The sequence below is a fragment of the Melampsora larici-populina genome (genome assembly GCF_000204055.1).
Source record: "Melampsora larici-populina 98AG31 unplaced genomic scaffold MELLAscaffold_76, whole genome shotgun sequence".
NCBI classification, from domain to species: Eukaryota; Fungi; Basidiomycota; class Pucciniomycetes; order Pucciniales; family Melampsoraceae; genus Melampsora; species Melampsora laricis-populina.
Window position 1 is genome coordinate 82,150 of NW_006768840.1, and position 25,741 is coordinate 107,890.

General features: G+C 41.4%; 5 protein-coding genes across 5 annotated transcripts; 3 read left to right on the forward strand and 2 right to left on the reverse strand.

The window, feature by feature from the left end:
* Positions 1-1,127: 1,127 nt before the first annotated feature.
* On the reverse strand, positions 1,128-4,125 carry MELLADRAFT_73466 (uncharacterized protein; the record flags this gene model as incomplete). Its single annotated transcript, XM_007417626.1, has 13 exons — positions 1,128-1,869; positions 1,967-2,001; positions 2,088-2,147; positions 2,216-2,368; positions 2,440-2,508; positions 2,599-2,774; positions 2,861-3,008; positions 3,151-3,263; positions 3,347-3,409; positions 3,522-3,598; positions 3,698-3,759; positions 3,818-3,933; positions 4,007-4,125. The coding sequence occupies 12 exons, from the start codon at positions 3,920-3,922 to the stop codon at positions 1,776-1,778; spliced, it is 1,155 nt and encodes a 384-aa protein (XP_007417688.1).
* Positions 4,126-12,329: 8,204 nt separating this feature from the next.
* On the forward strand, positions 12,330-13,217 carry MELLADRAFT_75977 (uncharacterized protein; the record flags this gene model as incomplete). The annotated part of the gene is made up of 2 exons (XM_007417629.1): positions 12,330-12,780; positions 12,880-13,217. 2 exons carry the CDS (start codon positions 12,341-12,343, stop codon positions 12,917-12,919), a joined length of 480 nt encoding a protein of 159 aa, XP_007417691.1.
* A 578-nt stretch (positions 13,218-13,795) lies between these two features.
* On the forward strand, positions 13,796-17,166 carry MELLADRAFT_79553 (uncharacterized protein; the record flags this gene model as incomplete). Its single annotated transcript, XM_007417630.1, has 5 exons — positions 13,796-14,142; positions 14,213-14,433; positions 14,576-14,678; positions 14,766-16,190; positions 16,665-17,166. 5 exons carry the CDS (start codon positions 13,879-13,881, stop codon positions 16,749-16,751), a joined length of 2,100 nt encoding a protein of 699 aa, XP_007417692.1.
* A 3,729-nt stretch (positions 17,167-20,895) lies between these two features.
* Positions 20,896-22,306, forward strand: MELLADRAFT_113044 (uncharacterized protein; the record flags this gene model as incomplete). The annotated part of the gene is made up of 4 exons (XM_007417649.1): positions 20,896-20,924; positions 21,019-21,529; positions 21,601-21,849; positions 21,917-22,306. 4 exons carry the CDS (start codon positions 20,896-20,898, stop codon positions 22,304-22,306), a joined length of 1,179 nt encoding a protein of 392 aa, XP_007417711.1.
* A 652-nt stretch (positions 22,307-22,958) lies between these two features.
* On the reverse strand, positions 22,959-24,438 carry MELLADRAFT_113045 (uncharacterized protein; the record flags this gene model as incomplete). Its single annotated transcript, XM_007417667.1, has 3 exons — positions 22,959-23,050; positions 23,745-23,921; positions 23,976-24,438. 3 exons carry the CDS (start codon positions 24,436-24,438, stop codon positions 22,959-22,961), a joined length of 732 nt encoding a protein of 243 aa, XP_007417729.1.
* Between the last annotated feature and the right edge of the window lie 1,303 nt (positions 24,439-25,741).

The following is a 25,741-nucleotide window of genomic DNA, read 5'->3' on the forward strand; positions in this document are numbered from 1 at the left end:
ATGACATCTGTTCAGAGCATTTTTGGAGTTTTAATGAGGACTTTGGAGGTCAGAAAAGTCAATTTGAGATGTAATTAGGTTATTGGAGGACAAAAAACCAAGTTTGAGTTGTGATGAGAATATCAGAAGACAAATAAAACTTTTGGAGTTGCAATAAAGGTATTGGAGGACAGAAAAGCCTTTTGATGTTGCAATTAGGACATTGGGGGATGGGAAAACCAATTTGAGTTGCAATAAGGTTATTGGAGAACAGAAAACCCTTTTTGAGTTGCAATTAGGATATTGGTTTGAAATATCTTTTAGGTCCACCAATACCTACATTGCAACTCAAAATGGTTTTGATGTCCACCAATATCTTACTCACAATATCTTTTCCACCCACCAATATGTACATCACAACTCAAATGAGTTTGTCCATCCTCCAATATCCTAATTGCAACTTGAATTGGGTTTTCTGCTCTCTGATATCCTTATTGCAACTCCAAAAGGTTTTTCTGTCCTCCAAAAATTTGATTGCAACTCAAAATGGCTTTTTTGTCTTCTGATATCCTCTTTTCAACTCAAACAGGTTTTTTCATCCACTAATATCCTCATTGCAACTCCAAAAATTCTCTGAAAAGGTATTATGGATGATTGTAAGAGACCAGTCAGGAGTCTGAGGTGCTCTATCACAAGCAAAATTGGATGTAGGCGCTTTTTTGTAGCACCTACATATGCAAAACTCAATGTAGGCACCAGACAATAGCACCTACATTCTTTTTCTCAAATGTGTAGGCACTTTTCATGGATAACACCCATGTGGGTGCTCTTTTGACAGCACCTACATGGCTTTTCTACGGGCGGCAAATAGCAATGGCCTAACTCTTTGTAGATTCTTGAATAAAAAACCACTAGCACATTTACAGAAACCTTGCTAGTTCCTCAACTCTTAGCTCCCAAGGGTCAAACCTATGAAAGCTACTCTATGAGAGCACCTTCACACATTATGATTGATCACACATGTTATAAAACAAGCTCCAAACCCATGTATAATCCTTCACTGTTGAATATGGATCTGCCTAGTTGAAGATTGGATCATTCACACAGACAGACAGGTAAATTGGCAGCTCAACAAGGGGAAGTAGATTATGTTTTGATTAGGGTACAATTCATGTGGACAGGTTTAGTTGCTAAGAAGTGTGCTACACACCTATGAATTTGATCTTGAGGACCAATGAAAACTTGATAGGATACAAAGTATAGGATCTCATCACTTTAGATCTACTTACTAGCCAAATGTCCAGAGGCAGGTGAACCAGTGTAACAAGGCCCACAATAACAGCTGTCTTTCTGTGTATGAGTATGAGAACCACCTATGTGAACGAGGTATTTCCTGGGTCAAAACAATACGTATTATCAGGCCAAGAAGCCCTCGAGGGTTGAGAGATTCCTCAGTCAAGACATTGGTCTTCGGTGCCAGCTGCCACATAGCTTAGGGATGTGCCATTACTGCTACATGGTCATTTGGTCATGTTTGGGAGTCAGAAAAAATAGTCAAGAATAACATGGTAGTAATGAGCGTCACTGCTGTATTGGTGATGTGATAGATTATATGATGATAGATGCATTCATGGGTTATCCCTGATCTAATTAATATAAAGGCTATTGACAAGTCCGTCAGTGTCATAAAAGATAGTTGACGTAACATGAACAAATTTTAAAAGAATTATGACCTGGAATGGACGAAGAGAAAAGACGAATTCGATGATTACCAAAAAGAAAATGACCTTGGGATTTCATTTGAGTTCGCTTATAGTGAGTGTTATAATCGTACTCTTGATTTGATGCTGCTTTTTCAACTCGATACTAGAAGATATATTTTGAATAGTACTTTGGAAGCAAAAAGATCAGAAATCAAAAAAAAAGATCAATCAGTACAAATTCCAATCAACCTGATTCAAAAGCTTGGTTTCCTCTAGGGTCTCACACAAAACACGCCAACAAAACTGGAATAGACAATCCCTAAAGAAATCAATGAAAAAATCAAATGAGATTTATGATTCATTGAAAAATATATATCATGAACCGAAACAAAATCAATAAATCACAGTTTGAAAAATAAGCCACCAAGCAGTATTTTGAAGGAAACCACCGCCTCGAAAGCTCAACTAATGATTTGTATAGAATTTAACAAATCAGTACGCTTGATCATCTCTGATTAACTTTTGTCACTCACCAACAAAGCATTCAGAGCCACATAACTTAGAGCTGATATACATGTTACAAAGCCTCTCTCTGCTGTTGATTTGTTCTGTGACCTGACTTTTTCGCTCATTTCATTATATTGCCTTAAATGTCGAAAGACCAAAAAGAGAATAATCGGATATGTCTAGAAACCAACATTTTGTTTTGAGTTTCAAGAAAATAGTAGGTCAATCATAGATCAGTCAATCGCCTCACCAAAGAGATTATCACTGCATCCACGAGGTAAACGATAAGTGCAGCTCGAAGGCAGTATTCGATTCGCAACTGAAAAGGTAAGATTTTTTGATTGAAGAGAAAATGTTAGCAGGGCATATCGGCAGGATGATAATGTGGAAAGTGAGAAATTCGACCAACAACATGAGGAATCAGATCCTTCGCGGGGATCAAGATTTTGAACAGATTCAACTTATTATATGTCGTAGGAGAGTACGTTGATCCTGCCTCCGATAGGTTTTGTAGGATCGGCGAAAGATGTTTTGTAATGTAAACAAATTCAGAATCAATACTGAAGCTTGCCCAGTACATCGGAACTAGAGATCAAATAGAGATTTATTTCAGTTGACAAGAGTTTCTTCATCCGCATCTCTTCCCTTTAGGAGAGATTTCCAAGACTGACTGAATGGACCAAACATCACTGCCAAGAAAGCCAGGTTCATTGACCAGATTATGACAGGTGAGATGAGTTTTTCCTTTCCTGGTCGTTGAGATTTGAGAGGATCAAACTTCACCGCGGCGTAATGACAAATGCAGAGCCACAGAAAAGCTGAACAGAATTTTGACAATGCCATCAGCATTGAGCTCGAATGTCATAGAACACTATATTGCTCACCCCTTGCAAATTGTAATCGTATAACAAGACATGTAAGATTAACGTTTGGTGAGTTCATGAAAAAACGTACAAACTTACCAGGCGCATACACCTACTAAAACAGACCTCGTAGCAAATATAAAGATAACGACCCTTCGGGATATCCAGCCGAGCAACGACATTTCTGTACAGATGATATCAATGAGCATGGCTGATATTGTTCCGTAAAACAATCCAAAAGATCAGTCGGACGTAAAAAGATGGTTAAATTTTAAAAGGTCCAAGACGACTTACCCATACTGCAAAAACTATAGGCCACACAACCATGATTTGCCCCATCGAATTTGATCAACCCGACTTTTGCGGGAGAATTTGAGATGTTCATCGAATCAATTTTAGTATTACGCTTTTATCATTCCAAGCCTAAAGGTAGGAAGATGTTGAACCGTCAAGTTTTTGTGAAACTCACGTGTATTCAGCTTAAAAAGATAGAATGTTTTGGTCTTGACACGATTAACGATAAGTTTGCAGGATTGAATTAAAAGACTTGATGATAAGATTACGAGAAGAGAAAAGTATAAGAGTATGAGTACTTTTTTGCGTGAAGATCCATATTTTTAAAGACTACCGAAAATGGATCCTGACATGAGAAACAAAATCCCAATGATTCCGTTGATACACCTTGCCCACACAGGAGTCCGAAACACCTGTAAGGACAGTGAATGAGTTTGAATACTAGTCGAGATAAGAAAATTTGAGCTATACCTGAAGTTGGTCATGAAGATATTTGGCTGCTTTCAGGTAAGGGTTTGCGTCCGATGGTAGATTGGTCAAATAGTCAATCATGCGTAATTCTGCGGATGATACCATGTTTTAAGCTTCTAGTAAGAAGAGGTATTAGAAAACGATTGAAAAAATAGATGCTAAGTAATTAAAGGATCTTAAAATGCTTTCCTTGGATTGATTGTTCAGGTCGATGTAGTGTCTGACTTTGAATATCAGATACGCCTACTACGTGTTTGCTCGCTATTGAGGAGAGTTGACGTTTTCCATCCGGTTCAGAGGAACTTGTGTGGACTGGTAATGGAACATTAGTACCAGATGAGTAAGTGGTTTCTTTGATAGAATGACTTCAAAATCTTATCAAGACTCTGCTGTTTCCAAAGCTCCTGAAGAAGATATGTATTTCTAAGTTCAAGCCTTGAATTATCTGATCAAAAAGGTCAAGGCAGTCACGAAGATCAAGACTTTGCGCTCCTTGACAAATTATAGACAAACTCCAGGCTTGGGGTTGAGGCTCAAGCGTTGAAGCATCGTAAGCAACGAGGGTATTGTGGTCTGCACCTGCAAGTCGAAGCGAACTCTTGTTTCCGAGTATATTGGCTCAGTTGATGAACAATTTCGCACTTTGAAAGAACGCAGAAACAACCTTGGGTGGCCGCACAATTCTCTTCATCTTGAACCGATTCTATAAGCCCTTTTCTGGTAGATTTTGATTCGAAACGCCCAAGAAGCTTGAAAAGAAGCAGAAACTACAAGTGATCATGAGGGACATCGAATATTTGAGTTCATCATGAATTTACCAAATAACAAATGCCACATCAAGATCGTCGTGCCACTTTTGAACCAGTCAGATGAAAGACAGAACTGAAGTCCGGATAAGATGTTTACAAGTTTTAAAAGAAACAAACGAATTTATAACAAAGTAAAGAGACTACTTAAGAGCTTCCTGTGAAGTTCTGTTGACTATTCACTGGAATAATCTCTCATTACCTTTTGTCAAGTTTGACTTCTAAATGGTCAATCATGCTTGGGTACCTCCAAAGACTTGTATCTCCTAGCTCTATCAGACGACTCCTCTTCGCAGAATAGGCTCTCTACTTCATAGAAATTCAATCGTCTGCACCTTTGATTCATTTCTTTCATCATCAGGCTACGGCTAGCTACCTGAAACGCATGGACTCGGATCGGTTATGATCACTATGAATGTTTAATTTGAATGTGTACAAGTTGGCTTTAGCGAGGACTGTTGTGACTGTGATGTGAGTTCTGTTTGGTCTCATGTGAATACTATTTTTGTAATTCGCAGCTTGTTCTAACTCGTTCCGGTTTGTCCTTTTTAAAACACCACAGGCATTTACAATTGTAATAACTTGAAGTATTTAAAACGAAGGAAAAAAAGGAAGAAAAAGAATAAAAAGAATAACGCGCGTCCTTTTTAAAACATCCATGATATGAAGATTGTATCTGGAGGATAATTCAGATTGTTTGTCTTTGTTTTGTTTGATATACTTCTGATTTCTTCTCATCATTGATCACAAAGTTAAATTCGTATTGTTCGGATGGGTAAAATATCATTTCATATACAAATTGAAGAACAAGAAATCAAGAACGAGTTGACTGATTTTTGTAAGAAACACTTTTTCCCATTCACAAACAAAGAAGATATACTCACACTCTTCGTCTCATTAACTGGCAGTCCGTCAATCGGAAACCTATCTTCACAAATAGAATCCGACAAAGCCGACATTACAAAGTTTTAACCTACAAATTCAAAATAATCTTCAAGGCAAATAGAATTAAGGAGAGAGTCAAGTCAGCTTAATCTCCGCTTTCTCCCTTGAACTTTTTATTTTCTGGATGACCTTTTCTTTGTCGATTTCTCAGTTGCATATTTTGTGTTGTGTATCTTTAGTCTCTTTTAACTGACTGTATGCTCTCGTCAATTTCCCTCCGTTTGGATCGATCTAAAACACCACTTACCACTGTTTCCCAATCAATTTTCATGTCAAATCACCTCACTGCTCCGATCACGTCAACAGTTTTTTAGTCGATCGTTCCCAATCGGTCTCTATTCGCAGGATGTCTGCCTCGTGTAACTATGATCGCGATAGGATGGAAGCACAGCTGTCACAGCTTCATCAACAATTTCCACCCTCGAATCAACGATCTCAGACTACCGACTGTCCTCGAGAGCTCTCCGATGTCAATTGTGATTTCCAGACGCAAGTCCAACATCAGGTCTTGACTCTGAGCTGGCCTTTCAACCTTTCTGAAGACGATTTACCTAGACAGCCTGGCTTGTCTGGCCCCTTTCCTCCGGGTGGGACAGACTACAATGAGCCATTGTCAACTCACCAGCGTACGGCACAATTAATCGATCACCCTCCATTGGCCGACCAAACTCAATCTCATCCTCCGTTTGCTCACCTTGCATATCCTTCAAGTCTACCGAGCCCACCGACAAGAATGACTGACGTTGACTTGATCCAATTTCACTCCACTGAATCTTTGGATTCCGCTCTTCCCAGTGTAACCAAGGTAATTTCTCAGATCTCACCTTCAATCCGTTTCCTATCATGGTGCTTTCGTCCTAGTACTGACAGTGTACTTTTTTCGCTTCGTAGAGTCCTGCTTCTCCTCATGCTCGCTTGATCAGTCACTGCGATTATACCGGGCCCTCGACCGACGTTGATACATCGCCCCACAACTCTTCGCCCCTCCCTCAGACTCTTTCCATCCCAGTTGGAATCAATAAGATTGGTCACGCATCACCCCTTTCAGTTAACCGCTCGAGTTTTCATCACCCTTTCGACGTCAGTACTGCTCGATTACCCTACCAAGAGTCCGAGGCGTCAAATACCCCAACCTCATATCCAATCGCTCATCATCAATCACAAGAGAACCTCATTCAATCCTCTTGCCATACTGGAGACGAAACTTTCAATCCTCCCCAACAACCTTTACCTCCAGACTCAGCACTGCCACAGCCAGTTTGTGATCCAGTCTTATCAAAAAGTACCAGCAGCCGATCTTCACACCTTCGATCACCCAACGATTCATCTACCCCTCAAGAGATATTGACTCATCGACCTTCTTTAGATTCAGGCTGCGGTTTCGATCTTCATTCAGCTTCTCCATCTCCATCACTTCCATTCTGTCCGATTTTGCTTTCAAAACTCCGAACCCGCGCTGATCTCACAAAAAAGAAAAAAGCTCCAGTTTCAAGTACTAGCCGACTTAGAGTCTTCAGGCAAGACTCCTTATGTTCCTCCACCAATAACTCTGAAATCGAACGCGGTTTCACATCGGAAGACGACGCCGATCGGATTGCTCCCTTCACATCTCAAACTATACAGAGTATGGCTGGTGCACCCCTACCGGTAGTCTATGGACTACTACAATACCCACATCCACAGCTTGAAAGCGCTCGATCCACTCCTTCGAATGGCGAGGTTCAATTATCCAAACAACATTCGCGATCTCAAACCCCACAGACTGAGCAAGGACCTCTAAAGTTATCAAATGATAACTTATCTCGGCAAGCGGCTATAACCTCGAGTTCTGAACTACAGAAGAAACACTCCAAATTACGTGAAACTGAAAAATGGGCTCGTGAGACGGCCTGCTCATCCCAATCTCACTCTCCCGATATGGAGACTATGCGAAGGTCATGTAAAGGTTCGATGAAGGACCCAGCGCTAACGATATCTGGCAATACCTCCTTTGTCTCTCTCGTCGATCACGGTCACGACGAAGCCCAGCTCCTGGACAATGAAGTCTCAGCACCACCTGATGTAGTTCTTCATCCAGCCCCGCTTTCTCGTGTGGCGTCTAAGATTGAACCAGGGATCACTGAAATCACAAGTGAAGTGGCTAGTGTAAATGAGTGGATATCTGAGACTACACAAGCTGGTATTGCGAATGGCCGATTGGCTTGCAACTTGTCTCAACTGTCACCTTGTGATACCAACGATCAAAGGGCGATGCCGCCGCGAATATGCCCTGGAACAGTCATCGGGGATCATACCGGCGAAATGGTAACCGACGACAACCTGACACCCGAGGAGCCTCACAGCCAACATCCCTACCAACACGGTCTTGGTCCCCTGTCTTCACCCTTTGTTCTGAAACACGAACAACGCGACAAGGACATGACCGATACTTCATCATCGACTGATGATCCCCACGAGGATCTCGCTAACCAACAGCTTATCCGAGCTCGCATGAGCTTACAACAAGCACTCGCGACCACCCCACAGGCTCGACTCCCAGAGCCCAGTCCTAGTCCCCCAACTCCAACCCAGGATACGATGCGAAACGAGACCAAGACACCCACAAATGACCACCCTAACACTTTTAGTGATCAAAGCTCCGAGGAATCTGGTCTTTCACCTATCAAAGAAGACCGTACCGCTGAGATGGCAGCGGAGCGCAGTTGGAGTTTGAAACAGTCCAATAGGAATTCTGGTGATCATCATATCACATATGGTATGATGAGTCCTTCGGATCAACGGCTTGGTCATCAGGGCCGTGATTCGGATATGCCTTGCGCTCATGAACTTGCTCAACTTGATCAAGCTGAGTCTCTCCTGGCCCAGATCGAATTGATGGGGCTGGTAGGTAGTAATAACACTTCGCATGATCCGAATCAAGATTCCAATCCCGCCACTTCACACTTTTCATCACCTCTAGAAGGTCTGGGCACCCGCATAGAATCTATTCCAGCTGATGAAACTGAAGAGTATGCGGATCTTTCAAATGAAATGAATGCCCCTGTCACTGCCTTTAGCGATTCATCCCGATCTGGCATCCAGGCTTCGTCTCGTTCAACTCCTGACTCATACCAACGTCGTTCACAACCTACACATCTAAATACTACACCGACACAAACTGAGGACCGCGCCAGTTCACCTCCTCATCCACGTTCGGTGTCTGTACCATTACCTAGCCAGGTGGCTAGTCTAGGAACTGTTGCGCGGCGCACAGCTGGAACGCAACGGACTACAATCAATCCACCTCCATCATTACCTACCCATGCTCGTAAAGCACCGCCAGCTGACTCGCTCAATCGACATGAGATGGATGAATGGAAATTGAAGACTGGAATCGATGATCGATTCGCTCTCTCCTTGAAAGGTTATCAGGCCGGTATCGACAACGGTGCCTCGTCTAGCCTTCCTGGTGGTCTCAAACGTGTGATCGGTCTGGGCGGCGAAGAGAGGAGAGGAATGAAAGACCGTTGGGGAAACACCTGGGGATTAGAATCCCATCTGCTGAGTCCACTTAGGTAATTGACTTCATTCCTTGCAATTCGCTCCTTGTGTTTTGAAACTTTGACTCATCTTTTTCCTCTATTAATCTTATCCCACATCCCTTCTGACCATCGATGGATTGATCTACCCAGTGAGCGTACTGAGAGATCCCTTACAACGGTAACATCTTGCCTCTCTCTCTCAACTCGTCCGTCAATGCATTCACTCAGGTCAATTGAATCACATGTCGTCCATGGTCAACCGAATAATTCGTTGGTCCACCGATTGAACGAGGCTGATTTGCATAGTCTTCAGTTGATGAAAATGAGCTCGACAAATCGTGTGCAATCTGCGCCTTTAGCTAGAGTGATGGTTCGATCTACTACCTGCCCGATCAAAACAAGTTTGCCGGAACAGGGGCGTACTGGTAAGGAAGGGAAGGATTTGAATCTGTTGGAGGAAAAACGAAAACGAAGGGAGGCTAGAAGATTGAAACGCGAGAAACGTGAAAAGAGAAAATTGGACGAACACTTGCGCTCTGAGACAATGGCTCAAAAGCATGAAAGAAGGCGCCAGGAAAAAGAAAAGAAAGAAAAGGTACGTGTCAACTTTTCTTTGGCGCACATATATGAAGAACTGATGAGCTGATGTCTATCCTTTTCTTCCTATCCTTTTCGCCCATTGTATTGAACCTCGTGCTAAAATTCTAGTTTTTGGAGCAGAAGCAAGTGATTTTGCAACAACTTCAAGCTGATAACGACAATCCTACTCTGATCCGAGACCTAGGAATCCTTTACCTATCCTGCAATGCAGGTGCAGCCGGTATCAAGCTAGCAATTCGGCATTTAGAGACTAGTCTTCAGATGAGTTCCACTGACCCATGGGCTTGGTCATCTTTGGGCAAAGCATGGGCTCAGCTACATGCGTTATCAGAACAAAATCCAGCTATCCCACCCACATCGGAACACGAATCCGAAAAACAGCAACAGGCTCACAATGCAACCATCGGACTTCGGAAAGCCATCCTCAACAGTCGAACGGCCGGTGAGGCTATGAAATATAAGATTGAATGGGCTCATTACCTTGAAAAGTTTGGGCGGTGGAGAGAAAGCTTAGGTGTCATGAGTGAGGTGATCAGTAATGAGGGAAAGAACAATCACGCAGGTTGGGCTGCATTAGGTTTCATCGGGCTTCGAATCGGACTTGGCTTGTCGCCATTGACTGATTTGGAAACTGATGCGCTATTGCAAGGCTTCCAGGAGCATGAAGACACAACAGCCGCTTTGAACGAGTCTGTAGATCCACCTGAATTAACAATAGAAGATCGATTGAAGCTTTTAGAGCAAGTCGGTCAAGCCTTCCATCGGGCAATTGAACTTATCGAAGCTCAATTCACTAAAGATGCAACAGATGACCGGTCCTGTCTCCGAAAAATTCAGGATCATTATGATTTTCAACTGGTAAGACTAGATGAAATGATGGATACTCTCAAGTCTCGTCCAAACTCCTCACTAGTCAAGTCGAACGAGGATACACAACCACAAACTGTGAGTCCAAATGAACCCGGGGCTGGATCCCATGAACGGGCACCCATACGTCATTCTAGGTCACAGCCAGATCTTACGGTCGGTGTTGGAAATGATGATCGACCGAATTTCTTGTCAAGCGCTCAACTGATGGATAACTCAACACATCGAGCGTCTCCCGCTGCTGTTTCCGCGTCCGAAACAGCCAGATCTAGTGTTAGTATATTTCTGTCCTTTTCTTCGACATCTGACCATGAATCTGACGGATTGCGCTCTCATCCCACGATATAGACTCGATGCTCCTCTGTAAACAATAACATACCAGACTTAAACCCCGAGATCGATCGTATTGAGGCGGGTGTCGATCGTCTTTTGGCATCCCCGGATGTAGGACTTGAGTTCAATGGAGCTAACCTGCTACAAGCTGCCGATCGATTGATCATGAGTCACGATCAAGAAGCCCAACTTTCTCAGGTGCAAGAAGTTGATTCAGCATTATCTCCGATTGAGGGCCATAGGGATGACTCGAACAATCTGCATGAGACTGGAACAAATCAGAATGATACTAGAGTTGGATCTGGCCCACCCCTATCTGCCAGTCCTACCCAACTTCCACAGTCCCCTGATCAATGTCGCCCTTTGGTATTCAATCAGCCCCCGCTTTATCCAATGATACCTTACGGTTCCGAATCAGATCACGTTTTACAGTATGACGATGTGGATACCACCAACGATTTCACTGAAGATCTAGATTTTGGCGCCTTACGGTATTCGCACGCAGGTACGCGTATGGACAACAATGGAAGACACCATCAACCATGCACTGGTAGTATTGGTAGTGTTGGGCGTGAAAGTTCGAGAGGAGTTCATGAGAGGCAAGATTCGGTTCACAGGGAAAGCTTGGGTCAACCTGGAAATGATCACACTATGAAGAGTAGTGAGACTTGGGGTGATTCTCCACGGCGTGAGATTTGCTTTCAAAGTCCAATATCATGCTTGATACAAGCTCAGGATGATGAGCTCCACTCTGCTCAGCACCATTCAAATGTTTCTCATCATTCTCATCACTCCAATGCTTCTCATCATTCTCATCACTCCAATGCTTCTCATCATTCTCATCACTCCAATACTTCTCATCATTCTCACCACACCCATGACTTGAATCCATCGAAGCCAGAACAAGACATATCCACTCGACCTGATGAACAGCCGATCGCTTCTGGTTCTGATCAAAGAATCTCCACATCTCCTCCAGGCTCTGAACATCGTTGCATCGACTCACTACTACACTCCTCCACCCAAATTAACTCAGGTCAAGATAAAAAACCTTGCTCTCCACTTAGTCAACAAGACTGGCAACTTCCATCACCTGTTGGTTCATCGAATCATCCAACCAGTATGGATCCTCCGTCGTCTTTTGCTCATCTTGATCAAGCGTTCCCTAGACGTCTTCGGGAGCAATGTTCATTACATTCAGAGAGGTATTCTGAAGGATCACCTCGTGGAGTACGATTGGGTCATCATCATCATTATCCAGCACCTGATCATCCTTCTACAAACGAACGTCTTCCAGATGCTTTGCCTAGTCAATATCGAGACAGGATGCTAGGTAAGTCAGGTGATCGGTCTCTCACGTCCATCTGTTCATTGTACTGATTTTGAGTTTCTTTTGATCAGCTTTCTTGGAATTGGATGAAACTTATCATTCACGTGCACGTCAATTAAAGATGAGATTAGTAGAAGTAGAAGATGAACATGAAAGAAGAAGAAGAGAGATGATGGAAGAATTAGGATTGAATGAATTTGTGAACCGTGATCAAAGAAGAGAAGAAGTAAGAGTGACAAGAACAAGTAATCAAATCCCATCTAGTGATCATAGATCTAGATCGACTTGTTCACACCTTGCTGCTGGATTAAGTTCATCACATCCATCACCTAAAAGGTTCATCAACCCACAAATCATTACTCCTAAGAAACCTGTCAATAATCTCATGTCGGGATTTCAAAGTATGACTCATACACCTTTGGTGATGGGTAATGTTAATGAAGTTGAACATGATCATCGATCACCTTTGGAACATGAAAGTAGAAATCTTAATCCTGCTATGGGTATTGAAGTCGGTTCTATGGTTGGTGAACTTGGTCATGCTGAAATCGCATTACAAGGGTAAGTTTTTTTTGTCAATTATAATTCTGTTATAAACAAAAGGATGAGATTTTTCAAAACGATGAAACTGATGATGTGGGGATTTTGTTGGTTTAATAGAATTGCTGCGATTCTAAGATTAGCGAAATCTCCATCTTAAAAGATGATTCTTTACCAAGAACACTTAGATATGTGACATTCTTTTTTTTTATGTTTTTTTTACAATCGGTTTCATTTTCTTTTAAAACTTGTATTTGCTTGAACATCATGGGATTGATCTTGTTTATTAAAAAGGAATTCTTGAGAATATATTGAAGTATGTTTTCTTGAAACGAAAAAAAAAATTCTAAGTGATAGTGTTATTTTGTATGATGATGCATTTATATGTTTAAGTACAGTCGATTCAAAGAAAGTTGATATGGGAAGATTGAAATTAAAACTCTGGATTAGTTTGATTGAAATGGTTTTCTTTGTGATTGGTTTGAATTGAATGTAGAGGAATTCTTTGTGTATTTCACTTGACATTGAAGTTTAAATTCGAAGAAAAGAGATTTGCTTTTGACAATCGAGTCTTTTGTCGAATTCTATTTGAGAGTGGAGTCTGAGATGATCTTGAGTATATATGTACACTTGAAAAAAAGGGTTTCTCAAAAATCTTGTTCAGATCATCAGATCTCAGATTTTTTCCTTGGCATATACAAAGTTTTTTTCTTGAACCTATCAGATATTCCTTCTTTTCCATGTGTATATGCTGAGTAAGGTTTTACAACAGTCTCATAATTAAATCTTGCCAGTTTATCCGGTTGGAAAGGATGTCAATTTTTTTTATATCTGAATTGATAGAGTTCATTTGAATCTTGTTTCCAAGATATGGGTGATATGATGATGATCCAGGATGAATTGTGTTGGATTTTGATTTGGATGAGGGTGTTTTGAAATAGAATGTAGTTTTCATGAATGTAGTTTTTGAGAATGTAGTTTTGGAGTGATTGTGTTCGATCGATTAAAAGTGAGTTATGTTGTTGTAAAGTTGTCTTTCTTTAATTCTGAATTTCTCATTAACTCAACTTCTCAACTTCTCATTCTCAATCAAACTTCAAACTTCAAGGACCACTTCAAATGTCTCTACATCCACATCCTCCAAATCAAAATAACTTCAATCCTCAATCATCTCAATCACATCATCTAAGCTTTCCAGCATTACATTTACATCCACATAATGATACTTTTATTCCAAAACAAATCGCTTTAAATCCAAATGGTGCTAAAGTTAAAATCGGTCGTCAAACTAATCAAAAAACTGTACCTAATTCTACAAATGGTTTTTTCGATTCTAAAGTACTAAGTAGGGCTCATGCTGAAGTTTGGACTGAAGATGGAAAAGTAAGTCAATTTTGAAAAATATCTTTATTGTTTCTTTTTCTGTTGATATTGAATTGGATTTCTTCATTAGGTTCTTATTCGTGATGTTAAATCTTCAAATGGAACATTTATTAATGGAGAACGACTATCTGCTGAAGGTATTGAATCTGAAGCCTTTGAGCTACATACAGATGATGTAGTCGAATTCGGGATCGATATCATTGCAGATGATAATAAATCTGTAGTTCATCACAAGGTTTCTACAAAGGTCTTTCTTGTTCTTAATCCGGATGATGCTCTTGCTGCTTCAAAGTTAGTTTTACCCTCTTTCCTATCTCTTGATGATCTATAGTCTTTTCTATTTGTCTTTCACACAATCTGCCTTTTTCCATTTCATCTTTCAATTCAGGCTCATTCTGGGTTATATCACTAATCATGTTGATCCATTCTCCAGCTTCTATCGAGCTAATGGTACTGACGGTGGAGTGAACCGAAGAGCGAACCGTCCTGGAGTATTTGCAGGTGGAAGTTTTGATCATGTCCTGAATCGGTTACAAGTAAGCATCTTATTGGGATCGAAATTTGAAACCTCTTCCATGAAATTGTTAACTGATTTCTTTCATGCATATGAACTGAATGATTAGAGTGAACTCGAAAAGTCTAGGGCGACCGGTCAGGAACTCAGTACCCTCAACTCAGCCATGAATGAAATTCACGACACACTTGGTGGTGGTGCTGGACCACCACCACCACTTCCACCACCTTATGGGGGTCGAATCCCACCTTTGAACCATCAGCAACCTCATCTACAGGCAACAAACGCACTTCAAGCTCAACTAGCCGAAACTCAAGCTTCTCTGACCACTCATGTTGAAAAAATGAAAACTTTAGAAGGTTTGATGGGCGAGCATGAACAATTGAAACGTGAAGTAGGGGAATTACGTGATCAGCTTGAATCTACTAGGCAGGATAAACATTCAAGTTTGAAAACTTCGAGCGTTGATCAGGAGCAAGAACATATGCGTGGTAGGGTCTCACCTGTGGCTGCGATGCTTGAACTTCAGGAACGTCAACAAGATGAAATGGGTAGAGGTGGTGGTGATGATGATGACGACGATGACGATAGCCGTAGTTTGGCTAGTAATGACACTGTTACGTGGCTCACAAACTCACTTCAAAAGACTCACTTGAGACCGAATGGAATATCGTCACCGGCTCAAAATGCCTCCCCGATCGATGCCAATCAACTAGAATCTCTGACCGAGCAAAACCAAAAGCTCACGGAAAAAATCGAAGCAATATCAACTCATGTAGAAGATACGATCAAGATGGGTCAAAACTTAGTTGAACAGCAACGTCAGTCGACAGAGACTATTGATCAATTGAGACATGAGATACAATACTTGAAGCAAGAGCAAGAAAAGCAAAAGCAACACTATGAATCTATGCAATCATCAGAAGAAGATATCATTAAAAAAGTTGAAAATAAATGGACATCATGGAAAGAACAAATCGAAAAAGGATGGAGAACACAACAAGAAAGTTGGGAAGCAGAAAGACAAAAGTTATTGAAAGTGATACAGGATTGGCAAGAACGAAGGAATGAAGAAGTAGATGAAGATCAAAGTGATGATGATGATGAGAATGAGAATGAAAACAATCCTCAAGCATCTGGTAGTAATTCATCACATCCTTTATCTTCATTTTCATCACCATCGAAAACTATGAAGAAAAAGAGTAAGAACGTACAAGAAGCTTTGAACAACCGGGAGATTCCAAAGACCGTAAATGATACTAAGATCTTATCGCCTAGTCGATCACCCAAGAAAGTTCGAAGGAGAATTGGTAATCATAACCAATTCGATGATGATGGTCCTCCAGGTCAACTGGATCCTATCAATCGATTGTTGATTGATGAACATTCAGATGCTTCAGATGCTACGATGACACATCCCAAATCCGGTAATCTTCCTCAAACATCAACATCAGATAGGATAGATAGAAGAACTTCAAATGGACGTTCAAATAATACAGATCGAGAAGGAGGAGTGGGTAGATCATTAATTGATGTGCGTTGATATTTGTTTCTCAACATCACTTTCTTTGGATCCTTTTTTCATTTTCCTCTCGATTCTATTCATCCTATATACGCCGTCTCGAGTGGTTCCAAGTCTTTATGAACTTAAACCTACTTAGCGATACGCAAAACACCCATTCATCTCATATACCTCGCGACCAAATCAAATTTAATCTTTTATTCTTGCATTGCCATTTTTTTCGGATTTTGTATAAATCAATCAACCTTTGAGACTTCATTTTCGATTCGATTGTATCCCTTTCTCTGTACCTTTGCTTTGTATACTTCTAACTGTAAAAGATCAGATATCATATCAATTTTTTTTTCTCTCTCTTGAGTAATCCTAAGACTACATTCTATTTTCTGAAATGAAATCATCACTTTTTGCATATATGATTGAAGACTTGAGGCTGACATTTTTCGTATTTTCTTTTACTCTTTGGACGTGTATGTGTTGGATAAGAAGGGTTCATTACTTCCTTATTTATCGGCGGCTGGAATTGCGTTGATGAGTTTAACGGCCTATGCAATTGTTAGTCAGGTAAAAGATTAAGGATTTAAACTTTTATAGGATTTCTTTCTTTCTTTTTGTTTGATTTCCTTTCCTTTTTATGATTTTTCTTTTCTTTTTGATTTCCTTTTTTATGATTTCTTTTAAATATACGAGTTTTATATATATATATATTATGTTTTGTGATTGCAAAGAGATTAGATTTATGATGTTTTTTGTGGTTTAAGTTTGTGATGAGGTTTTTTTTCTTAGGGCTTGCTAGATTTTCATTTTTTCTTAAGTTGGTTTTCTTTATTGTTGTTAACTGTTAGAATATATATATATATTTATATTTATATGTGTTTGGTTAAAAGTTTTTATACATGGAATTGGGGGGGAATGAGTGATTTTATTTGGGGGAAAGGGTTGAGGATGATTTAATGAGTTTTTGAATGTATACATACTTCTTTTTGCACAGAAATGTGTTTATGGTCAATTCACTTTGAAAGAATCAAGTTCCAACTTCCATGGTATACTTTACTTTTTGATTGTTTTTGTAATTTGACCACATACTGGTCTTAATACTCATTCGGCAATTGCCCACGAGGTGCTACCCTCATCAATTACACCGTAGCAAATCTCAACTGGGCCACGACAAAATTAATTTCAAAGAGAAAGAAGAAAAAAACAAATTGGAGAGCTTCTCACACTGGAGGCCAGCAGCACCTTGTGCCTAGTGTTGAATTACATGTCAATGTTTGGAAGAAGCAAATGTTGCACCCCTGAAAGAAAATCTGTCACCTGAACCAAATCAATACGGACTGTGAGGTGAACCAAAACATTAATATGGATCATACTCTTCTGGTTCATAATCGTAATCCTCATAACCACCATACGCTAGTTCGTCCAATTCTTCCTGATGTTCATTCACAAAAGCCTCAAACATGGCTTCATCAAAAACATCCTCATCCTCATGCTCACCATAAACTTTTCCACCAAAGAGCATCTCAATGCCATGTTCTTGACACACTTCTTGTATATGTTTGAAGTTTTCGGGCGAAAGAAAAGTTTGCTTATAATCAGGAAATTCAAACTTTTTCAGCTTAGGCCAAAGTTTATCTGTGATTAAAGCTTCAAAATCGTCTTTGCTTTGGAGCGGGTCACCTAATGAGATCCATGTGAGCTTTGTTGAATGTCAAAAGGATCTTGCGAATTGGATGGGTAAATAGTGTGAGATCTCCAAGTTGACTAGCTTGGGTAATTCGAATCGATATTTGTCATTTTCAATGTCACCCCAAATGGGGCTTGCCACTGGGTTCAACTGACCATAAGCAAAATTGCACAGGTTATTGCATATGAGTGTTGTTAAGCTTGAGCTAAAAGGTTCGATGAATCTATGTAAGGCTGGTACTGAGACTCGATGACAATATACCAATGATAACACTTTCAATGAACTTTTCCAATCAAGTTGACTCCAACTGGAGTCCACACATTCAGCTCTGTGCAAGTTTAATTCGACAAGGCTGGTCAGCGAAGCGAGATGAATTCCAAGTGGTGATTGACAATTAGCTGGTTGATCTTCCAAAGGCCTCGGATGTATAGCATCAATCCCAGTACAACTAAAAAAATTGAGTTGATGAAGATGGGCAATGATTTCGGCGACAAAGGTTTCAGTGTAGGGTGGTCCCCGATAAGCAGATGTGAGTGAAAGATGAGTGAGTGAAGTAAGTTGAGTGATGGGTTCAATAAACAAGACTCGCATTGGATTGTCTGCTGAGCTTGAAGAGTTTTGAACGTTCTTTGAGTCTGATGTTTCAGAATTTTCAGTAGGTATGGAAAGTCTTGTATCAAGATCTATGTCGAGATCGGTGATATGAGGACACGATTGTAGGATTCTAAGTAAGAGTTCAGATCGTGACTTGAGATCCCACTGTGAATGCCATGATGGATCTTGACTACTTTCCCGTGTATGCGATGGATCTTGACTACTTTCCTGCGTATGCGATGAATCTTGACTACTTTCCCGCGTATGCGACCGTTCTTTAAGCTCCTCTTGAACTGAATCATAGTCTGCGACTCTCCACCGCATTTTTTTGACATGAACTGAATGCCTTTTGATGATTTCGTCAAGTGTAAACTGCAATCTATCGACCGTAAAGCCTTGAAGATCTAAGGCCTGGAATGCAGAATCAAAATCATCACATCAGTTATTGATTTATGAGAATAGAATAGGATGACAATGATAGAAACAAATTACCTGGAAAAGATAAGGAGAGAATATTTGATAGAATGCACGACTGGCAGAGGCAAGTGATCGAATCTCCTTCAAGGGAAGACCTTTGAAATTTCAGACGAGTGCAGCAATAGTGTCAGCAAAGTATATGATCATACATAGATGTGATATTGGATGTAAAAGCAAAAAAACTAGGTTTGTGCAACTGGTTGTGGATGAAGATGGGTAGAGGAATTTTCAAGCAAATTTACTGACTTCGGCTTGGATTTTGAAACTTTTGAATACCTCGAAGGTCATCATCATTTTTGTTCGGAATGTTGTTCAGGATCATTTCTCTAATTTCGGCTGGAATAGATGACAAGTTCCCTTGACCGTGAGTGTGCGAAGGCGGGGTTGAGGTTGAAGTGATAGGATGTGAAGGATCAGATGAACCTTTGAAATGATTTGAGTTCTTTGTCATATTTTTTCTTGGTCGTAAGTTGTACACCATTTTTGAAGCCTTGATTGATTGTAGTATTATATAGACGATTTCAGTTGACAAGCTTGAGAAAATCACACAAGCCTTCAGTTTATGAGCTCAGCCAACTTTGCTTCTACAGCCTTACTCGGCCTTATACCATGTCTGCTTGACTAAACCCCCTTGCGCAACTGCGTTGGTAGAAGGTGAGCGCGGAAGGGGCAGGGGCTTTGTCAGCGGCATTTCTGCGCGATCTGATCAGTCACAATCAGGAAGGCTGTAAGGATATTTACTGAAGCTTGACCAGCCAGGGTGAAGACGCCGGTTGGTAAAGGTGTGGGTGTTCAATCGACAACCCGAAATATAAACGAAAGACTTGAAGCTCGATGACACCGCGGGAATCAATCGGTCTGAAACTCAATTGGAGAAAGTTGCGGTGACAGGGTCCGCAACTTTCTCCAATCGCTAATTGCGTCCGCAACTTTCTCCAATCGCTAATTGCGTTCGCAATTGGTTCGCAATTGGTTCGCTGTACGCCCTCGAGAGAGCACATTCAAAGCCGAATGGTCTCGATACATTGTGCCAGAAGATGTATCCGGTGTGATTGAACATTGTTTTGAAAGAAATGATTCGCTTAGGACCCCGGCACATACTCCCTCTAAAGGGTACTTATCTGTGGTTAGTACTCCTGAGAAGTTTTGTCACCTGTTCAAAAGAGACAATGCTTGCCGTGTCTGATCTTAAAACGAGGCTCCAATATCTTATAAAGAGGTAAATTGAACAAGGTTGAAACACGGCACAAAGCCTGATAGCTCGCAACCGTGACGGTATCGATGATGTACAGCGAACCAATTGTGAACGCATTGCGAACGCAATTAGCGATTGAAGCAAGTTGCGGACCCTGTCACCGCAACTTTCTCCAATCGGGTTTCGAACCCATTGATTCCCGCGGTGTGAGGGCGATTGGAGAGATAAATGGCAGAGGGAGACTTACAATTGATGAAAGAGACAGGACGTCCGTATATCACTGTCCAAATCACATGACATTGATCCCCAACCAAAGACTCGCAACGTGAGTTCGGCTATCACTCACAGATGGCAATCATCATCGTACCAGTTCTATTCTCCTTCCCCATCTTCGGAAAGAGAAAACCCCTTACATTTCCCTGTTTTCTTTGTTATTTGATTGTGTATGACCGAAAGAATTGGAATAGATTATTTCCAGCTTGAGATCATCCATACACATACAGCCATTCCGGATTTGCTTGTCGCAATCTTTTGAAAAAAGAAAATTTGAAAACTTGAAACCTAAGTCTTTTACCAGATAAAACCTTGAATTTGGCTGTAAAATCTCAAAGATTATACATCAGATTATCCTAAAACCCATACACCTTTGATGAATAGACTTTTGTAAAGTTTCAGCCACCTTCCGCTTTGAGCAACCAGCACTGAGCAGCAACCATTCAACCGCTGTCTACTTCACCAACTGTACAATTCAACAGCTGTACACCTGAAGCATGCCCTCATCAGTTCAACTAGCCATGCAGTAAGCACACCCTAGCACACCTGCAGCTCTTTAGTCTCCCTTGAGGCTGTCACTAAGTGAACTGATCACGTGTACTATTTTGCCCTTGCTTTAGGGCTCGTGGACGACCGGTGTCGTCTTTGGTGGCCATGCGACGAAGTGCCTCACCTAATAGACCACTTGTTTCAGGACCAATGCATGCTGGGACTTTGTTTGAATTCAAGATGACTGCATTCAAATCCCAACACATCAGCGTAGCAGATCAACGCAGGGGAGTTCGGCCCACTTCAGTCTGTCAACAAACTGGTCTGACTTCAGTCAGAATTGACCTAGCCATTTTGAACCTTCAGGAGTTCAAAGACGCAGTTGCTGACTTGGCCGAGGGATTTCATTTGGGCTGTAGAGATTTGTTTAAAGAGGCTGATCTTAAAGGCACCATTAATTATTTTGGCTGGGTTACTAATAATCCAAGCTTTCCGAAGGGTCGTCAACAAAACATTGGCAAGGATGTTGATTTTGAACGCTTCAAAGTGGTGGTTTCTGAAAATCGAGGGAAATCAATGGGAGTTACTGCTACAATGATTGACGAGAATGCCAAGCCAAGGAAGAATCGTGCCGTACAAAATGTGAGTGTTCATCTCTTGCTGGGTCCGCTCCCCATACCCTCCACCACACTCATACCCCTGGCGCATTTCAGGCAAATTCTTTTGATCGTCTCATGCTGGCAGATAATCCTGGAGCCAATCCCGAAAGGGCTCGCGAGCTGGCCTTGAATGCAATCAATCTACAGGCTGATTTAACCAAGATACGCACAGCGCTCCAGACCCGCTATGGAAATAGTGGTCATGCGGGCCATCGTGAGGGGATGACCTGCTATGATCCCGAAAGACCCAAGTTCATGATGAGACTCACATACCCAATGTTGGATGTTTGGGCCGAGTTAATTGTAAGTCCATAGAAATACCTCCCATTTATGCGTCACTCATTGCTATGCTCTGATTTCTTGTCATCAGGCTGCTGGCAAACCCGGTGTGACCCTGTTCCGACCACCAGTGGGACTACCTGGATTCGAGTGGGTACTGAAGTCAGGCAAGCCAACCGGGATTCCAGCAGACTCTCTCACTTTGCCTTCAAGTGTTCCTGCCCAATCACGATCAACATCTCCAGCTCCACAACCCTATCCGGATTTCGAAGACTACCTCACCTTCTGCCGCATCCCAGAAAACGATGGCACTACCCGAGATGTTCTGAAAAAACTTCAAATAATCGAATTCGATGAATTTTTCTCTGCCGAAAACTCGATCGATTTTCTCAAATCCCAAGGGATAGGGCACGGACCTGCGGTCCGTTTGTCAACGAAGGCTTCACAGTATCGCCAGGACCTAAAGTCTCGTCAGGCTTGAGCTCAGCTGAACCACTTAATCATCCAATCCACTTGAAACTGATTGTTCTCAGCGGATCAAAAAATCAATGTTTATCTTATTCAATTTCCTTGATCTGAATCATTCTCGATCCATTTGTTAACAATCAAACCACTGGATGGATTTCAAAAATCATCATTCGATCTCATCTTTTCGAATCTTATCGATGTGAACTTTTCTCGATCGATCTATACGCGGATCGAATCATATCAAACCACTCGATGGTTTTCAAAATCAATCGATCAAAATCCATCAAAGTTCATCAAGATGGCATCAATCATCATTTTATCTCATTTTTTATCTTATCGATGTGAATTTCAGATCTTATCGATGTGAATTGTTCTCGATCGATTTATACACGGATCGAATCATATTCATCAATTGACATCACATTTCAAATTGTTAGGATGATATAAAGTCTATCTGTTTAATGGAATGTATAGGAATGTGATGATTTTGTGTTTGCTTATGAGAGAGAACTGGTCTCTATTCAGTCAATTTTCATTCATTCTTGGATTAAATCTGAATCAATTGAACAATTGATGAATGTGAGTTGAGATCATGAGCATCAGTGAGTAGTGGTGAGTGAAGCACTTGTAAAAATACGATAAAGTGGATGGATGATTAAATATCATTAGCCATTCAATCTCGCCATTCGATCTTGATCAATTGAAGCCGAGGAGACAGACTCGCTTTCACAAGTGTACTGTAGAGCTGGTCTCTGTTCTACAGTACAATTGACACTCATCTTTCATTTGATGAATTTGATGAATTTGATGATCTTGAGCAGATCGACTGGATGAGCATTGGTAATTTGATTGATGCTTAATATGCATCTGATCTTAATCAGATCGAGCCCATTATACTCTGTTTTGGTTTTGGCTCATTTGTCAGAAGATGCAAGCAAACTTCTTTTGACTTTGTAATAGTCTGTGAATTATCGATTGTATTTAATCAGTGGAGTAGAAAGCTAAAACACAGAAAGAAGTAAGATAGAAAAGAACCAGCAATCTTAAGCAGGCTGATGGCCTCCTCCTCGGATTAGAGAAGTCATTATTTCAGCAGTGAATAACTCGCTGCATGTCTTCAAGAGACATCTTCCTTTATCCAAGGCCCGTTTAAAATCACCTGAGCGTATTAAGAAGGCCTTCATAACCCACCAGGCTTTTTCAATCGGATTCTTGTCAGGCGAGAAGGTGGGCAGATAGACAAGAAGAACACCAGCGTTCCAGCACAGGTTTTCAATGTTGCCTTGCTTGTGGATAGGCGCATTGTCCATCATGAGGACTGAGTTGATATCGGGGTATCTATTCATTCGGGGAAGCTGAGTCAAAATATGATCAGCTCGTTATAGTATAGATAGAGAATAGATGAAGTTGTAAAGTACTCACCAATACGAACTCCAGGAAGGTTTCAAAACCTTCCCGATCAAATCCGACCTCAACAACAGCTCCAGCTAGAAATCCTTGCTCGCAGATTGCACCACACAGAGTCCAGTGCTCTCCTTCACGTTTCCGACGAAGACGATGTCCACGTTGACCCACTGGTGCCCGAAGGTGAGTGCAAACGACATCACGTTCATTCACGCCAACCTCGTCTAAAGAGAGGGGTCAGCTGAAGAAGACATTGACATAAAATAAACTGCACTCACCGAGGAAAACTAAGTACTGGGAAGGCAGGTTAGCAACCCTTCTAGCATACTCGGCTCGTTGCTCTTCGGACTGCCGAGGATCAACAGTTTGACCTTTCTTCAAGCTATAGTTAAGCCGTTTGGTGATGGTGGATTGTAAGGTTGAAATGCATGGCTTTTTCTCAGTGAGGTCCTCCAAGATGTCGCTGATCTCATCCAACATCAGGGTCGAGTCTTCTTCAAGGATTTCAAATATCAGTTGAAGATCGTGTTCATTCAATGCATAAGGTGGGCCAGTGCGTAGGTAGGTTGCTTTGTCTCGGATCACAGAACCAGTTTCGAGTAAAATCTTTTGCCATCGCTGAGTTGAGCGCTTACAGACGTTGGTCATCAGTTCACGATTGGCATCAGCCAGTGAAACTCCGGATATCTTTTTCTCGGCATGGCGGCTCTTGATCTGAGTATCGTAGTGGACAAAGGGCATATTGAATGAAAACTGGTTCTGGAATCAATTTGCAATTGGTAATACTAATGCTCTTCATAGTGATTTGTGGGTGATGCTATAAACCCATAGGCCATTTGAAATTTGAGTTAGGTTAAGAGTTTGCTAACTTTCTTTTTTCAAAAGATTGCGACAAGCAAATCCGGAATGGCTGTATGAATCTGATTCATTTTCCATCAGTAATTTTGGATCTTGATCTACTCGCGTCAACTATAGCTCAGCAATCTTGTTGTGATCATTTATGTGATGGTAAACTGCTACATAGCAGATGGAGACTCATTATCTGTATGCAATGTTTGTTCTGGACTTGATTGAATCTTCCTTTAAAACTTGATTCCTTTGACAATAAACTCAAAACTGCAGTTAGTTGGTCATGCCTGATGTCAATGAGCTAGAGACTCATGACAATCTTATTCCTTGGATCTTTTCATGAATCTTCTATTTGATCTATCTCACGTGATTGCAAAATAAATGGTATCAATAAATCCTTACGAGCAGTCCATTGTCCATCATCAGATTTAGGTGGTCCATCAACCTTGATGACATCAAAGACCTTACTTGGATTCATTGGAGATAAAATTATATCTCGCCAAACACATTTGATCTCCGTTCATCAATCTCTTTAGATGACTGTTATTTCATAGTAGACCTTTGACTGATTACCAGCACAACGGTGGCTCGGCTAAGCTAAGTTAGCGCTTAGCGGTGCCTTAGCTTAGCAATTTTTTTGCGCTAAGCTAGCGGAAAAACCTTAGCGCGCGCCAGCTAAGCTAAGGGGCCCATGAATTTTCATTAGCGGGCCAGCGCTAAGCTAATTAGCTTAGCGGTTGTATGTACCGCTAAGCTAAGGCCTTCAGGAAGGCCAAAGCCGCTAACTTAGCGGCTTTAGCGGCACTGGGTAGCCCGAGGAGCCAGCCCTGCTGTGGCTGGGTCAACCCGGGTGTCGGGCCTTGTTTTTGGCCCGATACCTGGTCTGTTAGGTCTTTTATACAAGATGTATACACATACCGTATACATCTTGACCTTCCCACGAGTCAACCTCCGATCGCAACCTCCTTCCACCACCAATCCCAACTCTCTCCAACTCATCTTCATCGACCAATCATGGACGATGAACCCGGCGAATCAACTACCCATACTCGAGATGTCACTCCAACTCCACAACAACAACCTACAGACAACAATGCCAACACAGGTGGGAACGAAGACAAGTCTTCTAGTGTCCTCCCTCAAAGAACTAGTCGCATCATCACCCCTCGAAGAGCCCCGAATATGATAATTCCAT